At 45.8% G+C, this 20,230-nt stretch overlaps 1 protein-coding gene across 2 annotated transcripts in view; it reads right to left on the bottom strand.

The window, feature by feature from the left end:
* FER1L6 (fer-1 like family member 6) overlaps positions 1-20,230 on the bottom strand; it is a 195,585-nt gene that overhangs the window by 9,098 nt on the left and 166,257 nt on the right. For both annotated transcript variants that reach the window (XM_002710764.5, XM_070075467.1), the window contains 4 exons: positions 18,587-18,675; positions 18,066-18,164; positions 14,692-14,933; positions 13,262-13,425 (listed from right to left, as the gene is read on the bottom strand). In XM_002710764.5, the coding sequence (XP_002710810.3) occupies positions 13,262-13,425; positions 14,692-14,933; positions 18,066-18,164; positions 18,587-18,675 (594 nt within the window). The remainder of the gene's footprint in view (positions 1-13,261; positions 13,426-14,691; positions 14,934-18,065; positions 18,165-18,586; positions 18,676-20,230) is intronic.

The following is a 20,230-nucleotide window of genomic DNA, read 5'->3' as shown; positions in this document are numbered from 1 at the left end:
CTAATTGCAGTATTGTAGGGAGGCCTTTCTATTTCTCTATTTCTCTATCTCCGGGCATTCCTATTTCTCCCATTTTACTTCTGTCTGCCAACATTCCCATTTCTCTCATTTTACTTCTAAACTTCTGTTTCTCTTATCCCTGCGACTTTCCGGCGCCCGCCCCGAGGCTGCTTCTCGGCCGCTTTCCGGCTCTGAGCCGCTTCAGCCCGCGCCTCTCTCATCTGCGCGGCTTCTCGGCTCTGCGCGGCTTGGCTTTGCGCGCACACTCCGCGGTCTCCACGCTAGCCCCGCGTTCCCTATCTACTTGTGCCCCGCACGCTCTGTCTGCGCGCGGCAGCCTCCGCGAGTCACACAGCGTGGCTTACGTCTCCGCCATTAGCATTCAATCTAAGTTCCCCGGGCTAGCCTGGCGAATTCAACCCAGCTTACGTCTCCGCCCCACGATTTGACTTCCCGTCCTTTGCTCCCCGGGCTAATCAGACGGATCCCAATCCGGCTTACGTTTCCGCTTCTGGTTTCAACTTTTCGCCCCCTATTCCCGGGCTAACTTGAGAATCCCAAAGTGGCTTTCATTTCCTGCCTCGGCCTGCCCCCCGCGGCTTCAATTTCCCTAACATTTTTCTCTACCCGGTATGTTTCCCCAAGCTTTCCTCCAACAATACTCCTCCCTCATTTCTCCTGGCCTCTCCCCACAGTCCGCATCCGAGTCTGTTTGTTCTAGCTTTCACTTTCGCTTTCGACCTTAGAGATTCTCCCAGCCTCCCCCCGTAGTCCGTATCTGAGTCTATGCCTAGGCTTTCAATAGCTTCTTCCGGCACCTTTTTCGTCCGGCTTTTCCCTAGGCTGTTTGCTAGTCTCTCTCTCCGATATTTTCCCTAGGCTGTTTGCTAGTCTCTCTCTCCGATATTTTCCCAGTTCTTCCCGTTTCTTCCCTCCTAAGTTTGTTATCCGTCCTAGGTTTCCTATCCGAGTCACGGCACCATTATGTCGCTCCCCCTCTTCATGGAGGAACGACACTAAGTCCTGCCTAGGCTTCATATCCGAGTCACGGCACCATTATGTCGCTCCCCCTCTTCGTGGAGGAACGACACAGGACCCTGCGCTGTTCTTTGGTCTGCTCGGCCCTCCCCGGGTTTGCTGCTGGTTCTTCCCGGGTTGGCTACTGTCCCTTCCACCTCCGTGGAAGGGCGGTTCCCCCTGGCCGCTTTCCCCACTTCCGCAGGGGAGCGGCACACCGCCGGCTGGCTTTCTCGGGGGCTGCACAGGTGTTCCCCTTAGATGTTCCTGGTGCATGCCGTCTCTCTCCTCCTTTATAGTCCTCCTCCGCCAATCCTAACTCGGCTGCCCACACGCCGAGTACGCTGCTCTCCAATCAGGAGCAGGTCCTACAGTTTATTGGTTGAACTGGAGGCAGCTGTGCGGAAGCTGTTTACTTCTCTCCCAGCGCCATATTGTGGGAGAGCAGATGCATAGAATAAGTCTTAATTCCAGTAACTCAGTCCAGTCCGGGCTGCTCCCCACAGGCATCTGGGCTGCGAACCAGCCGACGGGAGATACATCCTCTCTCTTTCTGTTTTGGTCTCTCTCTCTCTCTCTCTGTTCCTCTGCTTTTCAAATAAATAAAATTTAAAATAAACCCTGACCCTCTCTGGTATGAGGCATGTTCATACATTAATGTGGAATGTGCCCTGGCAAAATCCCATAGGAAAAGGAGTATGTATGCATACATACATATGCACATGCACATAAGCACACATGTAACATACATGCATATGGATGTGCACATATTGTGTGCAGTATCTTAGGTGAGTGGAGTAATATTCTCATCCTAGGAATTCCATTTCTGAGTAGCTGAATCAAGGAAATAATGCAAAACTCAGAAAAAGTTTCCCACAAAAAGCTGAGTCATTCTTCCTTTAGATGTTCAAATTCCTGTTTGGTCTAGAGAGACATCTTAGATACTTCTTGCATTTTCCTTGACCAATACCTGGGGTCAGCTATTTCTTCCACAAACCCTGTTTGTTTCTTGGTAGGAGTTGGTGTTTAGAAATGTGGACTCGCCGGCACCGCGGCTCAATAGGCTAATCCTCCGCCTACGGCGCCGGCACACCGGGTTCTAGTCCCGGTCAGGGTGCTGGATTCTGTCCTGGTTGCCCCTCTTTCATGCCAGCTCTCTGCTGTGGCCCAGGAGTGCAGTGGAGGATGGCCCAAGTCCTTGGGCCCTGCACCCCATGGGAGACCAGGATAAGCACCTGGCTCCTGGCTTTGGATCAGTGCAGCGGCCATTGGAACCAACGGAAAAGGAAGACCTTTCTCTCTCTCTCTCTCTCTCTCTCTCTCACTGTCCACTCTGCCGAAAAGAAAGAAAGAAAGAAAGAAAGAAAGAAAGAAAGAAAGAAAGAAAGAAAGAAAGAAAGAAAGAAAAAAGAAATGTGGACTCAGGAGCTGGGAGACTTCTTTGTTCCCGGATGATTTTATTTGCAGGTCTTTTCAATAGACAGAGCTAGACATGAGCCCATGGTGATACTTAAAAAACAAGTAAGGAAAAAATTCATTTCTCATTATCAGAAATGACTGTTACACCAACTCTTGATTCTAAAATGTGGTAATTAAGGAACATAAATAAGCATTTATCCTTTTTTTAAGGTGGGAAGGAAGGTGACTGTAATTTACTCCCACTTCATGGGGGAAGTTCTTAACAGATGCATGGCAATTCATGAGAAGAAGCAATGACAGAGGAAATGAGAAACAGATGACAGACAGACAGGTGGATAGAGAGATGGAAGGGAAGAAGGAAGAAAAGAATTAAGGCAGGGTGGGGGAAGTTCTTTTACATAGCCAATGAAATAGTGCACCAAGGTCCCCTCTGGTTGCTGGAAACTTTGATTGAAAGGTGATGACAACAGGATTGACTCACAATGCCAACCAGTTACCCACTAAATGCAGAATAAGAAATGGGTCTTTACGATGCAGGGATATTGTGAGTGCCAACATCACCAAGTGAGCAAACAGCTACATAAGGGTGAGACCATCTGGTAGCATGCGCTGCCTGCCATGACTCACTAAGAGGGAAACAGTATCACATTTGATGTATTGTTGCCAAACATGTTTAACTGGAGCCTGATTGAGCTGTTGTACTTAACTTCTAGTACACGGGAAAAAATGGAGATTAAAAAAAAAAAGCAATGAATCAGGCCTAGTCTCATGAAATAGTTGATGTTATAGGGGGAAAAACTTTCAGAGGGCTGTTTAAAATAAAATCAGCCAGGGGCCGGTGCTGTGGTGTAGCAGGTAAAGCCGCCACCTGCAGTGCCAGCATGCCATATGGGCACCAATTCGAGACCTGGCTGCTCCACTTCCCATCCAGCTCTCTGCTATAGCCTGAGAAAGCAGTAGAGGATGGCCCAAGTCCTTAGGCTGCTGTACCTGCGTGGGAGACCTGGCGGAAGCTCCTAGCTCCTGACTCCTGGCTTCGGATCGGCCTAACTCCAGCCGTTGCGGCCATTTGTGGAATGAACCAGCAGATGGAAGACTTTCTTTCTCCCTCTCTCTCTCTGCCTCTCCCTCTCTCCCTCTCTCTCTCTGCCTCTCCCTCTCTGTAACTCTGCCTTTCAAATAAATAAATAAACTTTTAAAAAATAAAAACAAAATCAACCAAAGAGATATAATAACCAAAAGTAACACAAGGACCATGGTTGAATTCTGTTTTGAAAAAAAAAAAAAAAAGGAAAAGAAAGCACCATTTTTTATAGACAGAGAAATGAATATTATTAAATTAATCAATCCTTTCCTATGTGTGATGATGACATTGTGTTATATAAGGGAACACCCATAATCTTAGGAAATGCATGTTGAAGCATTTAGGCGGTAAGTATCAGAAGAACTTCAGCTTACTCTAAAATAGTTCAGTCAAAAAATATACATGTCAGGGTTGGTCCTGTGGCACATCAGGTTAAAGCCCCAGCCTGCAGCACCAGCATCCCATATGGGCGCTGGTTCGAGTCCCGGCTACTGCACTTCCAATCCAGCTCTCTGCCATGGCCTGAGAAAGCAGTAGAAGATGGCCCAAGTCCTTGGGCCCCTGTACCTGTATGGGAGACCTGGAAGAAGCTCCAGGCTCCTGGCTCCTGGCTTCAGATTAGTTCAGTTCTGGCTGTTGCAGTCATTCAGGGAGTGAACCAGTGGATGGAAGACCTCTCTTTCTTTCTCTGGCTCTACCTCTCTCTGTAACTCTGTCTTTAGAATAAAATAAAATAAATCTTTAAAAAATGCATGCATTCCCACATAATCATCATAAACCCAAATATATAGATAAAATAAATATGAGGCAGTGTTGAATCTTGGTGGTAGATATCTGGATGGATGATTACTGTCCTACTTTTCCAACTTCTCTGCATGCTTTAATTTGTTAACTGAATAAATATTATTGTTGAGAAAAAAACACAGTAATTAAATGATGATGTCACTATTTTGAGGCTGGAGAGTTAAGAATAAAATTGATCATAAATGGCAGGGGAATGCTCATTATAACATTGAGTAAAACACAATGAAGCAAATGTTCTCTTAAAAACTATGGAATGAACTAAAAGCTATATGAGGAGAAATTACTGGGATAACTAAAATCTTAGCAATAATGTTCTTTAGGTGGTTGCACATATGAGTGCTATTTTGTCCTTTCTACTTTTGTTTACTTTTCAAGTTTCCTATAAATGTGTGTTATACACTTTATTTAAACAATGATCCTCATATAAAAATACCCCCATGCCCTGCTGCTACAGGATCTGATTTTGCTACACGTTAAGTGATGTCTACCAGCTGCTTCAGCTAAGCTGTGAGCTCTGGGATGCTGGGAGTTTGTCTGATTCAGTGTTGAACCCTTTACCCTCGCCTGTGAGTGTGTAGCCAAATGAGGTGGGAGCACCAAAACCTCCCATTGATTGCAGTTTTTGACATCCCCTGGGCTTCTCCAGGCTACCTGCTGATTTCTGGAATCCACCTGTAAAGAAATGTCCTGATCGCCAGCTCTTTCAGGAAGGATTCTGCCCTCACCAGCTGCTTTCCCTAGCGTTCAGCGGGATGAGGCGTGGAAAATGGGCATCACAAAGTGTCACGTGGAACAGGCTCCAAACTCCCTTCCCTTCTGCCAAAACGCACTGGTTTCCCAGCAGTGCCCTGGAGCTGTGTTCACTTACCACAAGGACAGCCACATTCCACACTAGGAGCCCTGTCATCCAAACGTCTACACCGCACTGCGTGGGGATTCTGATAAGCAGCTTCAAAAACAACCTGGCAGGTGGCAGTGCCCATAAGCAAAGCACTTTCTGCCTGCCAGTGACTGGAACAGAGACAGCAACGTTTCTAACGTGGGCTTCAAAGGAGGGAGTGCCATAGGTAACAGGTGGCTAGCCAGGAGTAGCTGAGGTCGCTGGCTCCTCCATGCAGGCCATCTGCACTGCTGATCCTTTCCAGCTGTGGCAGATGGCAGCTTCTTCAAAATGACCACTCAGAACCATCGCAAGCCAAAAATAACCAACATGACTGCCGGCAGCATCCTTGCAATGACCTTTATAAAGTCACTATAATAAAATTATCGCAGTGGACATACCCACTCCCATAATGCACTGGAAGCCATGACACTTGTGAGTTTTCCAAAAATGGGCAAGGAAATGGGGAGTATTCAAGCCTGTCTCCAGGCTCCACCCATTTTGAGTATTCAATTACACCCCTCTAAGACACAACCCCCTATGCGTACAGCTCCTTTACGGGACGGACCCAAGCCTTGTTGAGGGCAGCTGTCTCCAGAACATGCCTGCACTCACTCTCCAGTGTGTACTGAGTTTTACAGGCAAGTGGCTCTTGCTCCTCTCCTAATCTTTACCTAGACCCAGCCCCTGATGACAAGAGCGCAGCTTGGGCAGGGGTGGAATTAGGAATGTTCTAGAAATGCACCTGGGTGGCAAGCCAGTCAGGCTGCAGACACGGAAACTGAGACAGGTGGACAGCAAGTCCTCCCAGGGACAGGCAGGGTTTCCCCTTGCCATTTTACTCTGGGGACCTCCAATTTGCTGGCTCTTCAGGAGAAAGTGGTGCTTCACCTTCCTGGTTGCAGCTCTTGGTTATTTCCCCTGGATCGCACCCCTCCTGCAGGCCAGGCAGGGCATCAGGACCAGCTTGCATCCTGAGGTCAAAGCTCCGACATCAACTACTGATTTAGGCAAGAATGAAGTCAATGCTTGCATCCCCTTTGGGAGATATGAGGGTAAATGCACTTTAAAAATAAGAGGCTGACCTCTCCCTGTTGGACATAAGGGAAGGGATTTTCCCCTCTTTTTCTTAGAGCATTTACTTTAGAGGAGTTGTAATTTTAAGTACTTCCTCCTTTTGGAATGTGTATAAATCCTTTTGAAACCTGGATAGGGCTTTTGTCTTTAACACCCAAGACTGTCTTTTCCAAGGACCTAGGAACCAGCTCTGTGAAATGTCTACATCGAGGGAGCCAGAAACCCCATTCCCAGTTTCTGTGGGAGGGAGCAGCCTAACTTCAGGAGCACCTTGCTCCAAGTTGCAAAACCACCTCCTGTCCTAATGATACAGGATTTTGCTGTCCCTCCACACAAATCCAGTCAGGTAACACAGGTGGCCACCCCAACTATCACGTGACTCTGGCATGAACTCGTCATCATACGGTGCTGTCCAGTCCTCTTACTTGCTTTGCTTATTTTGAAATTACTCATTTGTATGTCATGGGTTACAGCTACTTGGCTACATGAAAGGGTGGAATTTCTTTCTCTCTGGGCAATCTCATAGCAGGATCTTTGGGATGCAAAGAACATTCTAGTTTAACTCTGTAGTAAACCCATTTTCCTCACTACCTCTGTGGGGAGGCTTTCTGGGTTGGGCGAATATTTATTTTTCAATTGGATTTCCCAAAAGGCATCATTTCAGACTTCACATCCGTGGGGAAGATTGCTGACGGCTCCAGGACCGGTTTGGATGTCCCTTGTGTGTCCATGGCCCTCTGCCATGGTGAAGGCCAAGGAAGGTAGAAGCAGACACTTGGGGTTGAATCCCATCCTCTCTTGACTAGCTGTGTGACATGAGGCTAGTTAATCCACCTCTCTGTGTCTCTTTATCTATAACATGGGGATTGATAACAGACACATAGCTCATCAAGTTTTAACAGATAAATGAGTCAATATACATTAAATGTTTAGAACTGGGGAAATCAGGGGTGGGCATATGATGTGGTTGCTTGGGATGCCTGTATCCCATATCAGAGTGTCTGGGTTCAAGCCCTGGCTCAGCTTCTAACCTGGCTTCCTGCTAATATGCACCCTGGAGGCAGACACAGAAACTGAGACAGGAGGACAGCAAGTCCTCCCAGGGAAAGGCAGGGTTTCCCATTGCCATTTCACTCTGGGGTCCTCCAATTCGCTGTCAAATGCTTGGGTCATTGCCATCACGTTGGAGACCCTGGTTGAGTTCCAGCCTCCTGACTTCAGCCTGGCTCAGCTCTGACTGTTGCAGACATCTGGGGAGTGAATGAGCAGATGGAAGATCTCTGTCTGCCTTTCAAATAAAAATGAAAATAAATAAAAATTTTAAAAGAAGTACAGAAATCAGTGAAGTCCTCCCTCCATGGAAACAGACAGAGGCTATCTGTTCAGAGCTTACACAGCGAGGTCACAGAGCCTACAAGCTCACACAGACCCACTACTTGACAGAGTGCCAAAGACAGAGAAGGGAGCACAAAGCTTTAGTAGGCGGAGAGGGAAGGCTGCAGACCTGCTATAATTGCAGGGCGTTGGCATGGGGACACTGGAAGCAGGTTAACTCTGTGATTAGTTACAGGAAGACATTGAGAAGAAGAGGTTAAAATGCATTGTGGATCAAGTTCTGACTGCGTTAGGCTGAGGGCTGCAGAGGCTGGGGGTCAGAGTCCCATCACCACACACAACCTGACCATTGTCAGTTTGCACATTCAGTCTTTCAGACCCGTGGCTGGCACGGTCAGCTCATACTAGCAATACTTGTGATTGCAACCTTCCGCGCACTCTACACTCTGCACACTGATGCTTGCAGGCTCTGCCCCACGAGGTGACAAGCTCCTTGAGGTGGGGGCCAGGAGCTGAAGCGTACTCATCTCTGGATTTCAGACGGCCCTGTCAAAGCCCTCCCCAGAAGGCTACATGGTTGAACAAATGAACGGCTGAAGGAGCAACTTAACATCAAAGAGAAATGAAGAGCATTTGATGAACAGCTCTTATGCTTAACCAAAGATCCTTTGAAACAACCTCTTGTGAAAGTGCATCATCTCATACAATTCACCAGCAGCACCATTTATGAAGTGGCTAAAATATGTGGTTAGAGGTTCTGTTTTTGCACTCTTCCATTTTCTCATCTTTACCTAAAACCTAATTCCTAAGTATTAGATGTGTTTATTGTTGAAGGCATTTAGATATGTCAGGTTTGAGGGCTGGGCTTCATGGTGCAGCAAGTTAAGACACTGCCTCAACATTGTGATCTCATATGAACCCTGGTTCGAATCCCAGCTGCTCTACTTCCTACCTAGCTCCCTATTAATGCACCTGGGAAGGCAGCAGAACATAGCCCAAGTACTTGGGACCTGGCCACCCACATGGGAGACCTGGATGGAGCTTTGATTTGGCCCAGCCCTGGCTGTTTTAGCCATTTGGGGAATGAACCAGCCAATGGAATCAATCTCTCTCTCTCTCTCTCTCTCTCTCTCTCTCTCTGTAAATCTTTAAAGAGAAACTTCAGGCCGGCGCTGCGGCTCAATAGGCTAATCCTTCACCTAGCGGCGCTGGCACACTGGGTTCTAGTCCCGGTCAGGGCGCCGGATTCTTTCCCGGTTGCCCCTCTTCCCGGCCAGCTCTCTGCTGTGGCCAGGGAGTGCAGTGGAGGATGGCCCAAGTGCTAGGGCCCTGCACTCCATGGGAGACCAGGAGAAGCACCTGGCTCCTGCCTTCAGATCAGCGCAATGTGCTGGCTGCAGCACGCCAGCCGTGGCGGCCATTGGAGGGTGAACCAACGGCAAAAAGGAAGACCTTTCTCTCTGTCTCTCTCACTATCCACTCTGCCTGTCAAAAAAAAAAAAAAAAAAAAAAAGAGAGAGAGAAAGAGAGAAACTTCAGTTTTAAGGCATGTTTCTCAAGGAGGTGGGACCTGGGAATGGAGGAAATGCTTTGTTGCTGAGCAGTAGTTTAAGCCAAATTCTGACATTTACTGAACACTAAATATGTTCTATACCCACAGACTCCATCTCATTTAAGTGTCTGTGAAGTGACATTTTCTGTTTTCACAGGTAAGGAAGCTAGGGCTCAGGGAAGTAAAATTGCCTAAGGTGATACACTTGGTAAATAATGGAGCCAGGCTTTGAACCCAAGTGACCTTGAACCACTGTGAACCTCCTGCCCTGGGTCCATCTAAACTACCATCCTCCCTTCCATTATTACCCATCACACTCCCTGGGCTGCTCCAGAAAGTCTGTGAAGCTTTTAACCCAAACGTGTTTTCTGATGCTCAGAAGTCCTCAAGTCCTCTGTAGAATCCAGAATTATTCAAAAGTGTGCACATCCTCACGCAGGAGGCAGCTCACTGCCACCATGTCTGCCAGACCTCCCTCCAGGGCACCCAGGACAGAGGAGATCCAAGAACTCTCCAAAGCCAAAGAGAGACACTCTGCATTGAATCAATCAACCCAGAAAGCAAATTTCCCACATGAATGTCTCCTTTATGGTCCAGCCATCACAGAAAAAAAAAAAAAAGATAAATGAATTCAAATTGCTGTAACAACCTGACATACCCAGGCTTTGGCAATGCAGGGACAGGGTATCAGTACAGACAGGACAAAGATCATGAAAATCACTACTATTATGGTAGGATTAGGATTGTGAGGAGTAAAGACATTTGGTTCATTTTCAAGATAAGGTGAACAAATGTGTGTAGAAAATTACTACTAGCTGGCATAACAGCTCGCAGATATGTAGAAAGCTAGGTTACCAGCCACAAAGTGCTTATACTTAGAAAGTCCCAAAGCAAATCGGGTATTGAGCAACTAGAACATTACGGGTGGTTAATACAGCAAAACTTAAACAAATGGAGATAATAAATTTTCAGCAATGTCTGGGAAGATTGTAATCCCGTAGTACTCAGTCAGTCAGGAAACGGGGGAAGGACCTGCATGCTAGGGATAAATTGCTTGCTGTAATTGTACTGTGTGTGTCTGCCTGTCAGACACCCGATCTGGCAAAGCCATTCATTCAGCCTTGTTTTCACTGCACTTCCCATGTCTGAGCCTATCCTTTGAGTGGACAGACAAGGATATCTCACACAGGATTATAAACTCAAGTGTTTCTATGGGTCTCACTCCAGTCTAGGAAGACAGATCAGAACAGCCCAAAAATGCCTTCATGTGTTTTCCACCATGTCCCAAGACAATCCACCCAAATCCTCTGATCTTCCTTCCACTAAAGTCTTCCTGCCTACTTTCCCATGTCTTTACAACCTTGCTTTCTACTTAAAAAAAGGGGGGCGGGCAGTGCTGTGGCTCACTTGGTTAATCCTCTGCCTACGGCACCAGCATCCCTTATGGGTGTCAGGTTCTAGTTCTGGCTGCTCCTCTTCCAGTTCAGCTCTCTGCTGTGGCCCGGGAAGGCAGTAGAGAATGGCCCAAGTGTTTGGGCCCCTGCACCCGCATGGGAGAGCAGGAGGAAGCACCTGGCTCCTGGCTTCAGATCAGCGTCACTCCGGCCGTAGTGGCCATTTCGGGGGTAAACCAACAGCAGGAAGACCCTTCTCTCTGTCTCTCTCTCTCTCACGTGTCTAACTCTATCTGTCAAATAAAAAAAAATAAAAAAAAGTATTTGTTTACTTGAGAGGAAGAGTTACAAAGAGAGGGAAAGACAGAGAAAGAGAGGTCTTCCATCTGCTGGTTTACTCCCCATATGGCTGCAATGGCCGGAGCTGAGCAAGTCTGAAGCCAAGAGCCAGGAGATTCTTCCATGTCTCCTACGTAGGTGTAGGGGTCCAAGCACTTAGGCCATCTTTCATTGCTTTCCCAGGTCATAAGCAGAGAGCTGGATTGGAGGAAGAGCAGGTGGGACATCCAGCCCCCATACAGGTTGCCAGCACTGCAGGTGGAGGCTTATCCTGCTACGTCACAGCACTGACCCCTTGCTCTCTACTTTCTAAAGTGACACTTCGATAACCATGTAAGTCACTGTGTGTTGATGTGTTCATTTTCAAAAAAAAAAAAAAAAAAGCCTACTGAACACTTCCTATGTGAATGCTGCACTCAGGAAGGAAACCAGAGAATCTCTTTGATGGTAGGGCCTATGTCATGTTTCTGTACATTTTATACCATTACCAGTAAAAAAGGCAAAAAAATTATTTGAACTAAAAAAGAAATTTATTTATTTATTTAAGAGGCAGAGAGATGAAGGTGGGGGGTGGGGGGGAGGGAGAGGGTGCTCCCTTGCACGGGATTACTCTGCAAACGCCAACTGGCCAGGCAAAACCCAGGAGCCAAGAACTCAATCCAGGTCTCCAGTGTGGGTAGCAAGATCACAATTGCTTGAGCCATCACCTGTTGCCTCCCAAGGTTCCCGTTAGCAAGAAGCTGGAATCAGGAGCCAGTTGTGGGAACCAAACCCATGTACTCCATGATGGACTGTGGGCATCTTAACTGCTAGGCTAAATGTCTGTCTCTAATTTAATCAAAAGCACCTGCCTTGATGACTGATATTATATAACCATGCTTACATCATTTCTGCTGACTAGTTGACGGAAACCAGAATTATGTCATGAGATGAGAATTAGGGTTTCTGGCCTTCTGGGCTCCCATTTCTCAGCTGACCTCTTGCCACAGGCTGATGGTCCTGCCCGGTGCGGGAGCGGTCCTCCTGCATGGGACTGCTCTGCGCCTCGGCCAGTGTCCATCACGTTTCTTCCACCACAGCAGACAGCAGCGTCTTCTTCACCCAGAAAATGCCCTTCCTTGTCCTTTGCTCTTGAAAAATCTGTGACCTCTTCTGCTTGACCCCTCAGCTCCCTCAAAGAGAATTCGGTCCCTCCCTCCCATGTCCCTCCCCGGAGTTTTGCACTTTGATTATTTGCTGCTAGACTAGATTGTGGATGTCATTCTCCCTCTCATGGGCCTCTGAGCTGGTTGAAGGTAGAGGCCATAAATCATTCAATTCCAACTTCATTTATTCATCTGACAGATACTGATTGAGCCTCTGTCACCGGCTAAGCCTGAAGTCCAGATCCACGCCCAGAAGCTGACATGCAGTAAGCCTTCGTGAACCATTTGCAGGACCTGGGAAAATGGTCCTGGCCAGAGCCTCAGTCTCTTCCCTTAGTCTCACCCACCAGAGGGCTGAAAATTGAAAATGGAGGGAAGAGAAAACCTCCCAGGAAACAGGATACAAGCAGACACCATGGGGTCATTCCAGCAGCTTCTATATACCCATGAGGAACAGGGGAATCCCTGCCTCACCCCCACTGGGACCCGAGAGAAGGGAGAGAAGCCAGCAGAAGATCCCGGCTGCACAGTCTCGGCGCCTCTCCTCAACCTCTCTGTAACATAGACGCACCCTCTCCTGTTGCAGAGGAGCCGCGAGGAGACCGAACCTAAGGGAAGAAGAACTTTCTTCCCAAGAAGAGAGGGCTTCCGAATGGTCATAGCAACTTTAATTAAACGGTGGTCATTTTCCATGAACCTTTTGAAAAGCCCCTTTGTGTCTGTGAAAGGCTAGCAGTTCGTGCAATGCATGCTGCACTTGTGTGGACCGCGTAGGTGAAGCTGAGAAAGATGTAACTGCCTCTTCCTTTGACCCTCTGGAGGGAGTTTTAAAAGGATAGATTACGTTTTAAATTGAGTCTCACATTTGAGGGTGAAGGAATAAGTTAGCGACATTAAAATTGTACATTAGTTGGGACTTGATGCAAAATTTCAAGCAATGTTGAAAAAAAAATTAATGCCAGGGGCACAAGTTCAGGCCAAAATGATAGAAAACCACCTCACAGAGATAACTATTAAATCAAGTATGCTGAAATATGGAAAGCTTAATGCATTTGTAAAGCTTTAAAAATTCTTACCTCTCAGCGGAACGTCTGCTTAAAGGGCTCTATGTCACTTCAAAGCACTTAGCTTGAAGTTCACGAAATGACTCATTTAGAGAGCATGATGTCCCCTGGCTCCCCCACCCCCATCCCACCCCCAACAGCTGTCACTTACTGTGAGTTCTTTGCTTTTAGCAAAAGGCCACCAGCCACGAACACGCTTCTGCTGGAATATGGAGATCTTGCTGTCCTCACTCGCGTTTTCAAACTTGGTGAGCTCACAGGCTTTGGCAGATTTGGCTGCCCGAGGGAAACTGTTGAGGTTCAGTTCCAAGGAGCCTACGGAGAGAGGCCCATAACCGATTGGGAAGGGCATTTCAGAGTCATGGAAGGGCTTTTCAAACACCACCTGCCTTTACCCGTTCACCTCTTCTCCCGCTCACCACTAGTCCTTCAGTCAGCATCACACTGGATCATAACTGCTTGCTCAGGATTGGAAATGCAAATGAGACCTAGGCATGTTTGATGCTACCCAAGGAGGGATAAGTGGTAGCAGGTGGGAGACAAGGGCACAGCTACCACAGTTAACTGGCAAGCTTCAGTTTTGGGCGTCTTCACTGCTGGGTGCCTTCTCTGTGCCTGGAGTGCAGCTCCCACTCTGGGTTATGCTCCTCAGCTTTCTCCTGTCTCAGCGCTGGCCACCTCTGTGAGCCTTCTTCCCTCTCTCTCACCTTCCTCTTCCATGCCAGGCAATAAATCTTCCTGCCTTTATGCCCACTCTGCAGGGCAGATAATGAGCCCAAGTGGGTTCTTGACAATGTTTTCTTAAGGAGCAAATGTAAAGCAGTGCATGATACTGCCATGAGAGGGTACTTCTCATGCATTTCTCTTTGACAGCTTGTTACTATTACCAAAGTAATTGCTGTTAAATGTGAAAAATTTAGAGTGTGCATTCAAACAAAACAATAGGAATAGGAATGGAAAAAAATTTTCATAATACCATCCCCAAAAGTTGACTGTGGCTCTACATATTCTCTCTCTCTCTTTCTCTCCCTCCCTCTCCCTCTCTTTTATATCTAGAACTTTCTCTTTCTCTTATACATATAAACATATTTTTGCAGAAATGAGATTTTTCCACTCATTTTTCACCTAATGCACCACTCACAACTCTTAACTTATTAAATATTCCAGTTTTGGTAGTGGCCACAGGGTTACCCCTTACTGAATGCTACTATGTGTGAGGCACTGTTGTTTGTGGTCTAATTGTACTACCATGTTTACAACTCCATCATCCTTGAAAGTATGTGATATTATCATCCTCATTGTACAACAGAGGGAAATTGAGGCACACAGTAGACCTCTACTTGGCTCAGAGTTCAACAGCTTCTTATTGACAGAGCCAAGATCAGCTTACATCTGCTACCACGTGGATGCTCTACAGCTGATTAAGTCAGCCCCTTCTTGATAGCTATATGGGCTGTTTCTAAAATTTTCCTGTCATAACTAACTCCAGAATTATTTCTTTGTCACTAAATCAGGCCAACCTCCACTAAAGCTAGACAGATCCTTAACCATAACGTGTATCTGACGAAGCTGCTGGCTTACCCAGGAAGTCATCTGAGGACAGCCTTTCAAAATCCCAAACCTGGAGCACCAGCACAGCTGGGGTCTTGCACTCCATCTTCTCCAAGGAAAAGATGTTCTCCCTCTTGGTAATGACCATTTGCTTCTCAGCGGGGAGATACTGAAAGGGGAACAGGAAGCGCCAGTTGAAGTTGCCCTCCCCAGTCAGGGAATTGTAATGCACGTCTGTCTCCTGCTTGTCGTCTTCCAAACCCTTTATCCACCTGAGGAAAGATGCAGACAAACTTAACCGCTCAGAGCACATAATGCAGGCATCGGTATAATCAAGAGTAACTGAGCTTCTTTCAATGTGGTCACAGCTCAGAGTTTTAAAATTGCATAATTAGCTTCAGATGGAAGTGTTCATTTTCATATGAAAGAGGAAAATAGGGGCCAGGAAGTCTGAATCAGAAATAAGACTTCATTTCGAGGCAGGGTAGGGAAGAGTCTCCAGACCTGAAGTCTCCACAATCGAGACAGAAAATTCCAGAAGCAGGAAGTGAAAGAGTAACCTGAATCCTTGCCTCCCTTGGAGCCTTCTTTGTAAGGGTTGCTACCTCTGTTCCTGAGCCTTAGAACAAGAGGACCCACTATACTGAGGTTTGTGAAATTGGGCTGGTTTAGATCTGTGCTGTCAGGTCTGGAATTGCTCCCTCCTCTCTAGTTTCAGGCTTCAAAAGCCCAGCAGATCTGCATCAGTGTGGCATGGTTGGGGGGTGGGGGCTGCCCATCCTCTCACCTGGACTCCAGTCTGGCTCTTTTCTTTATTAATTGTACAGTCATAGACAAGTTGTTTAGGCTCTCTGCATTTAAGATATAACATCTGCACAATCCTTTGTGTTTTCTAAATTATCTGTAATGCTCTAGCTTCCTAGTATCATTTTATCTTCCTCCTCCATCTTCAGTATAATATATGCCATAATTAATACATGGTTCCCTAGTACTTTATGTTGGACTGATTACTGAAAAAAAAATAGGTACTTTTTATTCAAACTAATTGGTAATCCATACCCCTTGCTTTCTGAAAACAGACACCTTTCTTCCCTTAGGCAGGAGACTGAAGAGTGAAGACTCTTCTTATCACATGCAAGTGGTACCACTCAGGGTATAGGCCCAATTATGTAGCCTAAAAATGGTTCTCTCTTTCTCTCTCTCTCTCTCTCTCTCAAGGCAAAGAGAAGGCTAGGTGCTAGGGAAATGTTGGGGAGCAGAGATGGCCCTTGATTCATGGAAGTATAGTCATAAGGGAAAAGAGTGGAGGAATATGAGTGGGATGCAGAAGTCATCAGAGAGAGCTGTACAGAAGTCCTGTGGAAGAACAGTCCTGTGGTGGAACTCTAAGAAGGCTTAGTGTAATTAGAGAGCAAGGGGGAGTATAGTATGAGATGAGGCTGGAGAGGTAGGCACGGGCTAGTCATACGGGATAGATTAGGACATCTTAGGAACTGAGATCTCTGTCTAGAGAGATGGGATGTCACTGTAGGGTTTTAAGCACAGAATGGACATGATTAGATTGTGTTTAGAAAAGATAACTCATGCTTAAAACTAGAGACCAAATCACTGGCAGGGAGGAGTGACTGCAGAGAGGCCAGTGCAGAGAATATTGGTGTTGCAAGGGTGTGAGCATGAGGTGATGGAGGAAAATACTAAGGAGGAGGTGTGGGGGGGATAGGGGAAAAGGATGGTGCTGATAACTCTGGGAGGTAAAATGGGTAACATTTGGTGGCACATCAGAAATAAGGGAATCCACAAGCAAAGGTTCTATAGAGGCTCCCAACAGTGAATGGATGATGATGCCTGAGATCAGGAATGATAAGGAAGAAACAGTCTTGGGGATTAAGATCATCACTGTGGTTTTAGACTTGTTGAGTAGGAGGTATTGTTTTTGAGCAATCTAAGTAGATAAACACACTGGGATAGGAGTTGTCAAGAATGGAGCCTGAAAGAGGGCAACTAATGCCACTGATTATCTGAACCACTTTATTCAAGTGGAATAGATGAAAATGTCAGCAAGCAAGACAAGAAGTGTGAGATGAGGAGATAGCCCAGGACAAGGTTATGAGCTGCTGAACTGCACCGTGGAGGGAAAGGAGCTCTCAACGGACACTGAGACGTGAGCAAGACGGGAGGAGAAAACCAGGAGTATGTCCTGCAAAGCTAAAGCAAGGACTTTTCAAAAAAGAAGGCATAGTTAACTATGTCAAATATTCCTTAGGGGTCAACAATATGAGAAATAATGGGAAAAAAAGATGTAGCAATCTGGAGAACACAGGAACCTTAGTGAGACCTGCTTTGGTGGAGTATTGGAAGGAAAGCCAGATTGGAGCTGGAAGAGAAGTGAATGGGGGGAGGGAAATGAAGAGAGCGAATAAACATCTCTTTCAATACATTTTAATGGGCCAGAGTTCTGGAAGTCTCAGCTTGAACTCTTCCAAAATCCCTCCATGTTGCAATCCATGGTAAAATACCTTTTTATAGGACACATTAATCTCTCCTGAACTGATGATTAGAAAGCAATTTCAGTGGATCTTAATTCTACTTTTAAAAAAAAGTTTATGTTTATGTGGGGTCATGCTACTTCTAATGCCCTTACTTTGTAATAATTTAAGTTGCTCTTATATGCTTGTCCTGAAAAAACAAAAAAATTTGAACAATCAGACATGCTTTGACTACCAAATGCATTGGTAAAGTGCATTCTGATGGTAGGATGTTTCTCGCTTTGGAAAGGCAAAGTGATATTAGCATGAGGCTAGAATGAGTTTGCTGCTTCTGAGATGAGTTTTAGTTGAGGGTGAAGATTTAAATCACTTTTGCTTCTGATTCTTCACCAACTTATTCCCCTCCTTGACTAGGGTCTAAAAGGAAGCAGAGCCAAGATGTAAGAGAAAGATAGAAAGTACTTCATTCCCTGCATCTTAGATTGGTATCTTTGTTGTTGTTGATGTTGTTATCAGTAGCACTAACAAACGGGAAGGTATAAATTTCAAGTTTTGTATTAAGTCTTAAAATCTGCTAAACAGGTCAGTCTTTCATGAACAGTGAAACATCTCTGCTGCTTTCAGTTTAAAGCTGGATATATTCTGAATGTCACTTCATAAAGTTTAGTTATCCAACATTTAACTGAAAGATGTTTATATAATAAGATTTCCTCATGAAAAATATTTCCATAGGGATAATTCTTAGCAAAATAACCAGACAAATGTTTGAACAAATAAAGTGGCCTTATCTGACAAAGTGAGTAACACAGGCTTCTTCTGTGGGATGTGGGTGTAGTATCTTCCATAAGGCATAGACCTGGCTAGAGATTAAAGCAGTGAGAAGGGTGAGGGAAGGGGGGCGGTTGTTGATGACTTTACCCTTTCACATAAATGTCACTTGATTTTTGGCCTGTGAAAATGTTCTCATCCTCTAGAATGACGTCCTCCGTGTTCCAGATGATCACTCTCAATTCATACCTGGGGTGAAGAGGACAGCATTTGATTGACGATCTTGAAGCTGAGTCATCTGCTGTCCATGTGCTTCTAGAATTGCTTTTGATCTACAACATTCTATAATTTTATACATTCAGAAAAATATCAACAAATTTTTGGTTCCATCAGAAGCAAAATTCAGACAAGGACCTTGTAATCAACACAGGCGTTATTTGCTTAAGGAAGATCTTTCTTCCATCAACCAGCATTTTTCAGCCGAGAAACTTGAAACTCAGAAGCCCCTGTCATAAGATGGGGCCACCACTTCAACCACCACCACTGCCATCTACTCCCTGCTGGAACTGGCCAGGTGGAAATCAAGGAACCTTACAGACACCAGATTGAACAGGAGGCTCTTGTCTGCTACCATGCTCTCGTCCCCTAAAGATGGGGTGCAGCTGACTCACCCTTTGGGTTTCCGAGGTGAAATATCAACAGGAGGTCCAGGTGGAGGCATATCCTTGGGAAACATGTCCACCCACATCTGCAGACGGCCCTTGTTAACAAAAGAAGACCTCCTTGAGCTTTAAGAGAGAGTTCAGGTAGGAAGAGGGACATGCAAAGTTAACTATTCATTATTTTAAAAGATCCTTCTACCAAAAATGGATATTAGGTATACCTTGGTACCTTTACACATGTGTAGGATACCTGCTGACAAAGGACTTTCATTTTTATTAGGATTTAGTCAAAGCAACGAGTAAACCCTCACTGAGCATCTGCCATATGGTAGACACAATGCTTTGTACTTGATACACATTATAAACTCTTCTCCCTTCTGGGTAGATGTTATTTCCACTGGCAGACAAGAATACATTTTACCCTTGCTTACACAAAATATCTAGTAGAGTCTGTATTCAACCCTTGTCTGTTACTTCTGGAAACTCTGCTCTTTCTACAAATTCTTAAGAATTAAAAGGTAACAATACTATTTGCCAGAAGTATTATCCTTCATTGCTTCAAATGTACCTTAACATCCATTATCTCACCAATGCTAACTCCAACCACTCTTCTGTTACATATTTGAAGAAACAAAGGTGTAGGCTGGCGCCGCGGCTCAATGGGCTAATCCTCCACCTGCGGCACCGGCACACCGGGTTCTAGTCCCGGTCGGGGTGCCGGATTCTGTCCCGGTTGCTCCTCTTCCAGACAAGCTCTCTGCTGTGGCCCGGGAGTGCAGTGGAGGATGGCCCAAGTGCTTGGGCCCTGCACCCGCATGGGAGACCAGGAGAAGCACCTGGCTCCTGGCTTCAGATCAGCATGGTGCACTGGCCACAGCGGCCATTAGGGGTGAACCAATGGAAAAGGAAGACCTTTCTCTCTATCTCTCTCTCTCACTGTCCACTCTGCCTGTCAAAAAAAAAAAAAAAAAGGTGTAGAAAGGTGAAGAAGACCATCTGAACTTCAGTGATGATCTAGTGGCTGAAATTTACCCTGCTTCAAGGGATTTGGAGATGTACAATCTGGGACATGCTTAATTGGACTTGCCCAAAATGGGGATTCCAATACAATCCCATCAAGGTTGCATGTACCAATGCCATCTTACTAGTCCAAGTGATCAATTTCAGTTCACAATTGATCACACTGATAGGTCTAAGAGTCAAAGGGATCACATAAACAAGACTAGTGTGTGCTAATACTAACTGATAGAATCAAAAAGGGAGAGAATGATCCAACATGGGAAGGGGGATACACAGCAGACTCATAGAATGGCAGATGTCCTAAACAGAACTCTGGCCTTAAGGCATTCAGATCTGGCTGAAGAGCCCATGAGAGTATTTTAGGCATGGAAAGCCAAGACATTCTGGTAAAAAAAAAAAAAAGAAAAGAAAAGAAAAGAAAAGAAAAGAAAAGAAAAGAAAAAAAGGACCTAAATGAAAAATCTCTGTGAGTGAAATCCCAGTAGAAAGAACGGGAGAACGGGCCATCAAAGAAGGAGGTACCTTTCTCTGAAGGGAGGAGAGAACTTCCACTTTGACTATGACCTTGTATAAATATGATCAGAGTCGGCGAACTCAAAAGGCTTCCATAGCCTTGGCAACTCATGACTAGAA

This window comes from Oryctolagus cuniculus, chromosome 6, assembly GCF_964237555.1.
Source record: "Oryctolagus cuniculus chromosome 6, mOryCun1.1, whole genome shotgun sequence".
NCBI classification, from domain to species: domain Eukaryota; kingdom Metazoa; phylum Chordata; class Mammalia; order Lagomorpha; family Leporidae; genus Oryctolagus; species Oryctolagus cuniculus.
This window is presented reverse-complemented; position numbering and strand designations above follow the sequence as displayed.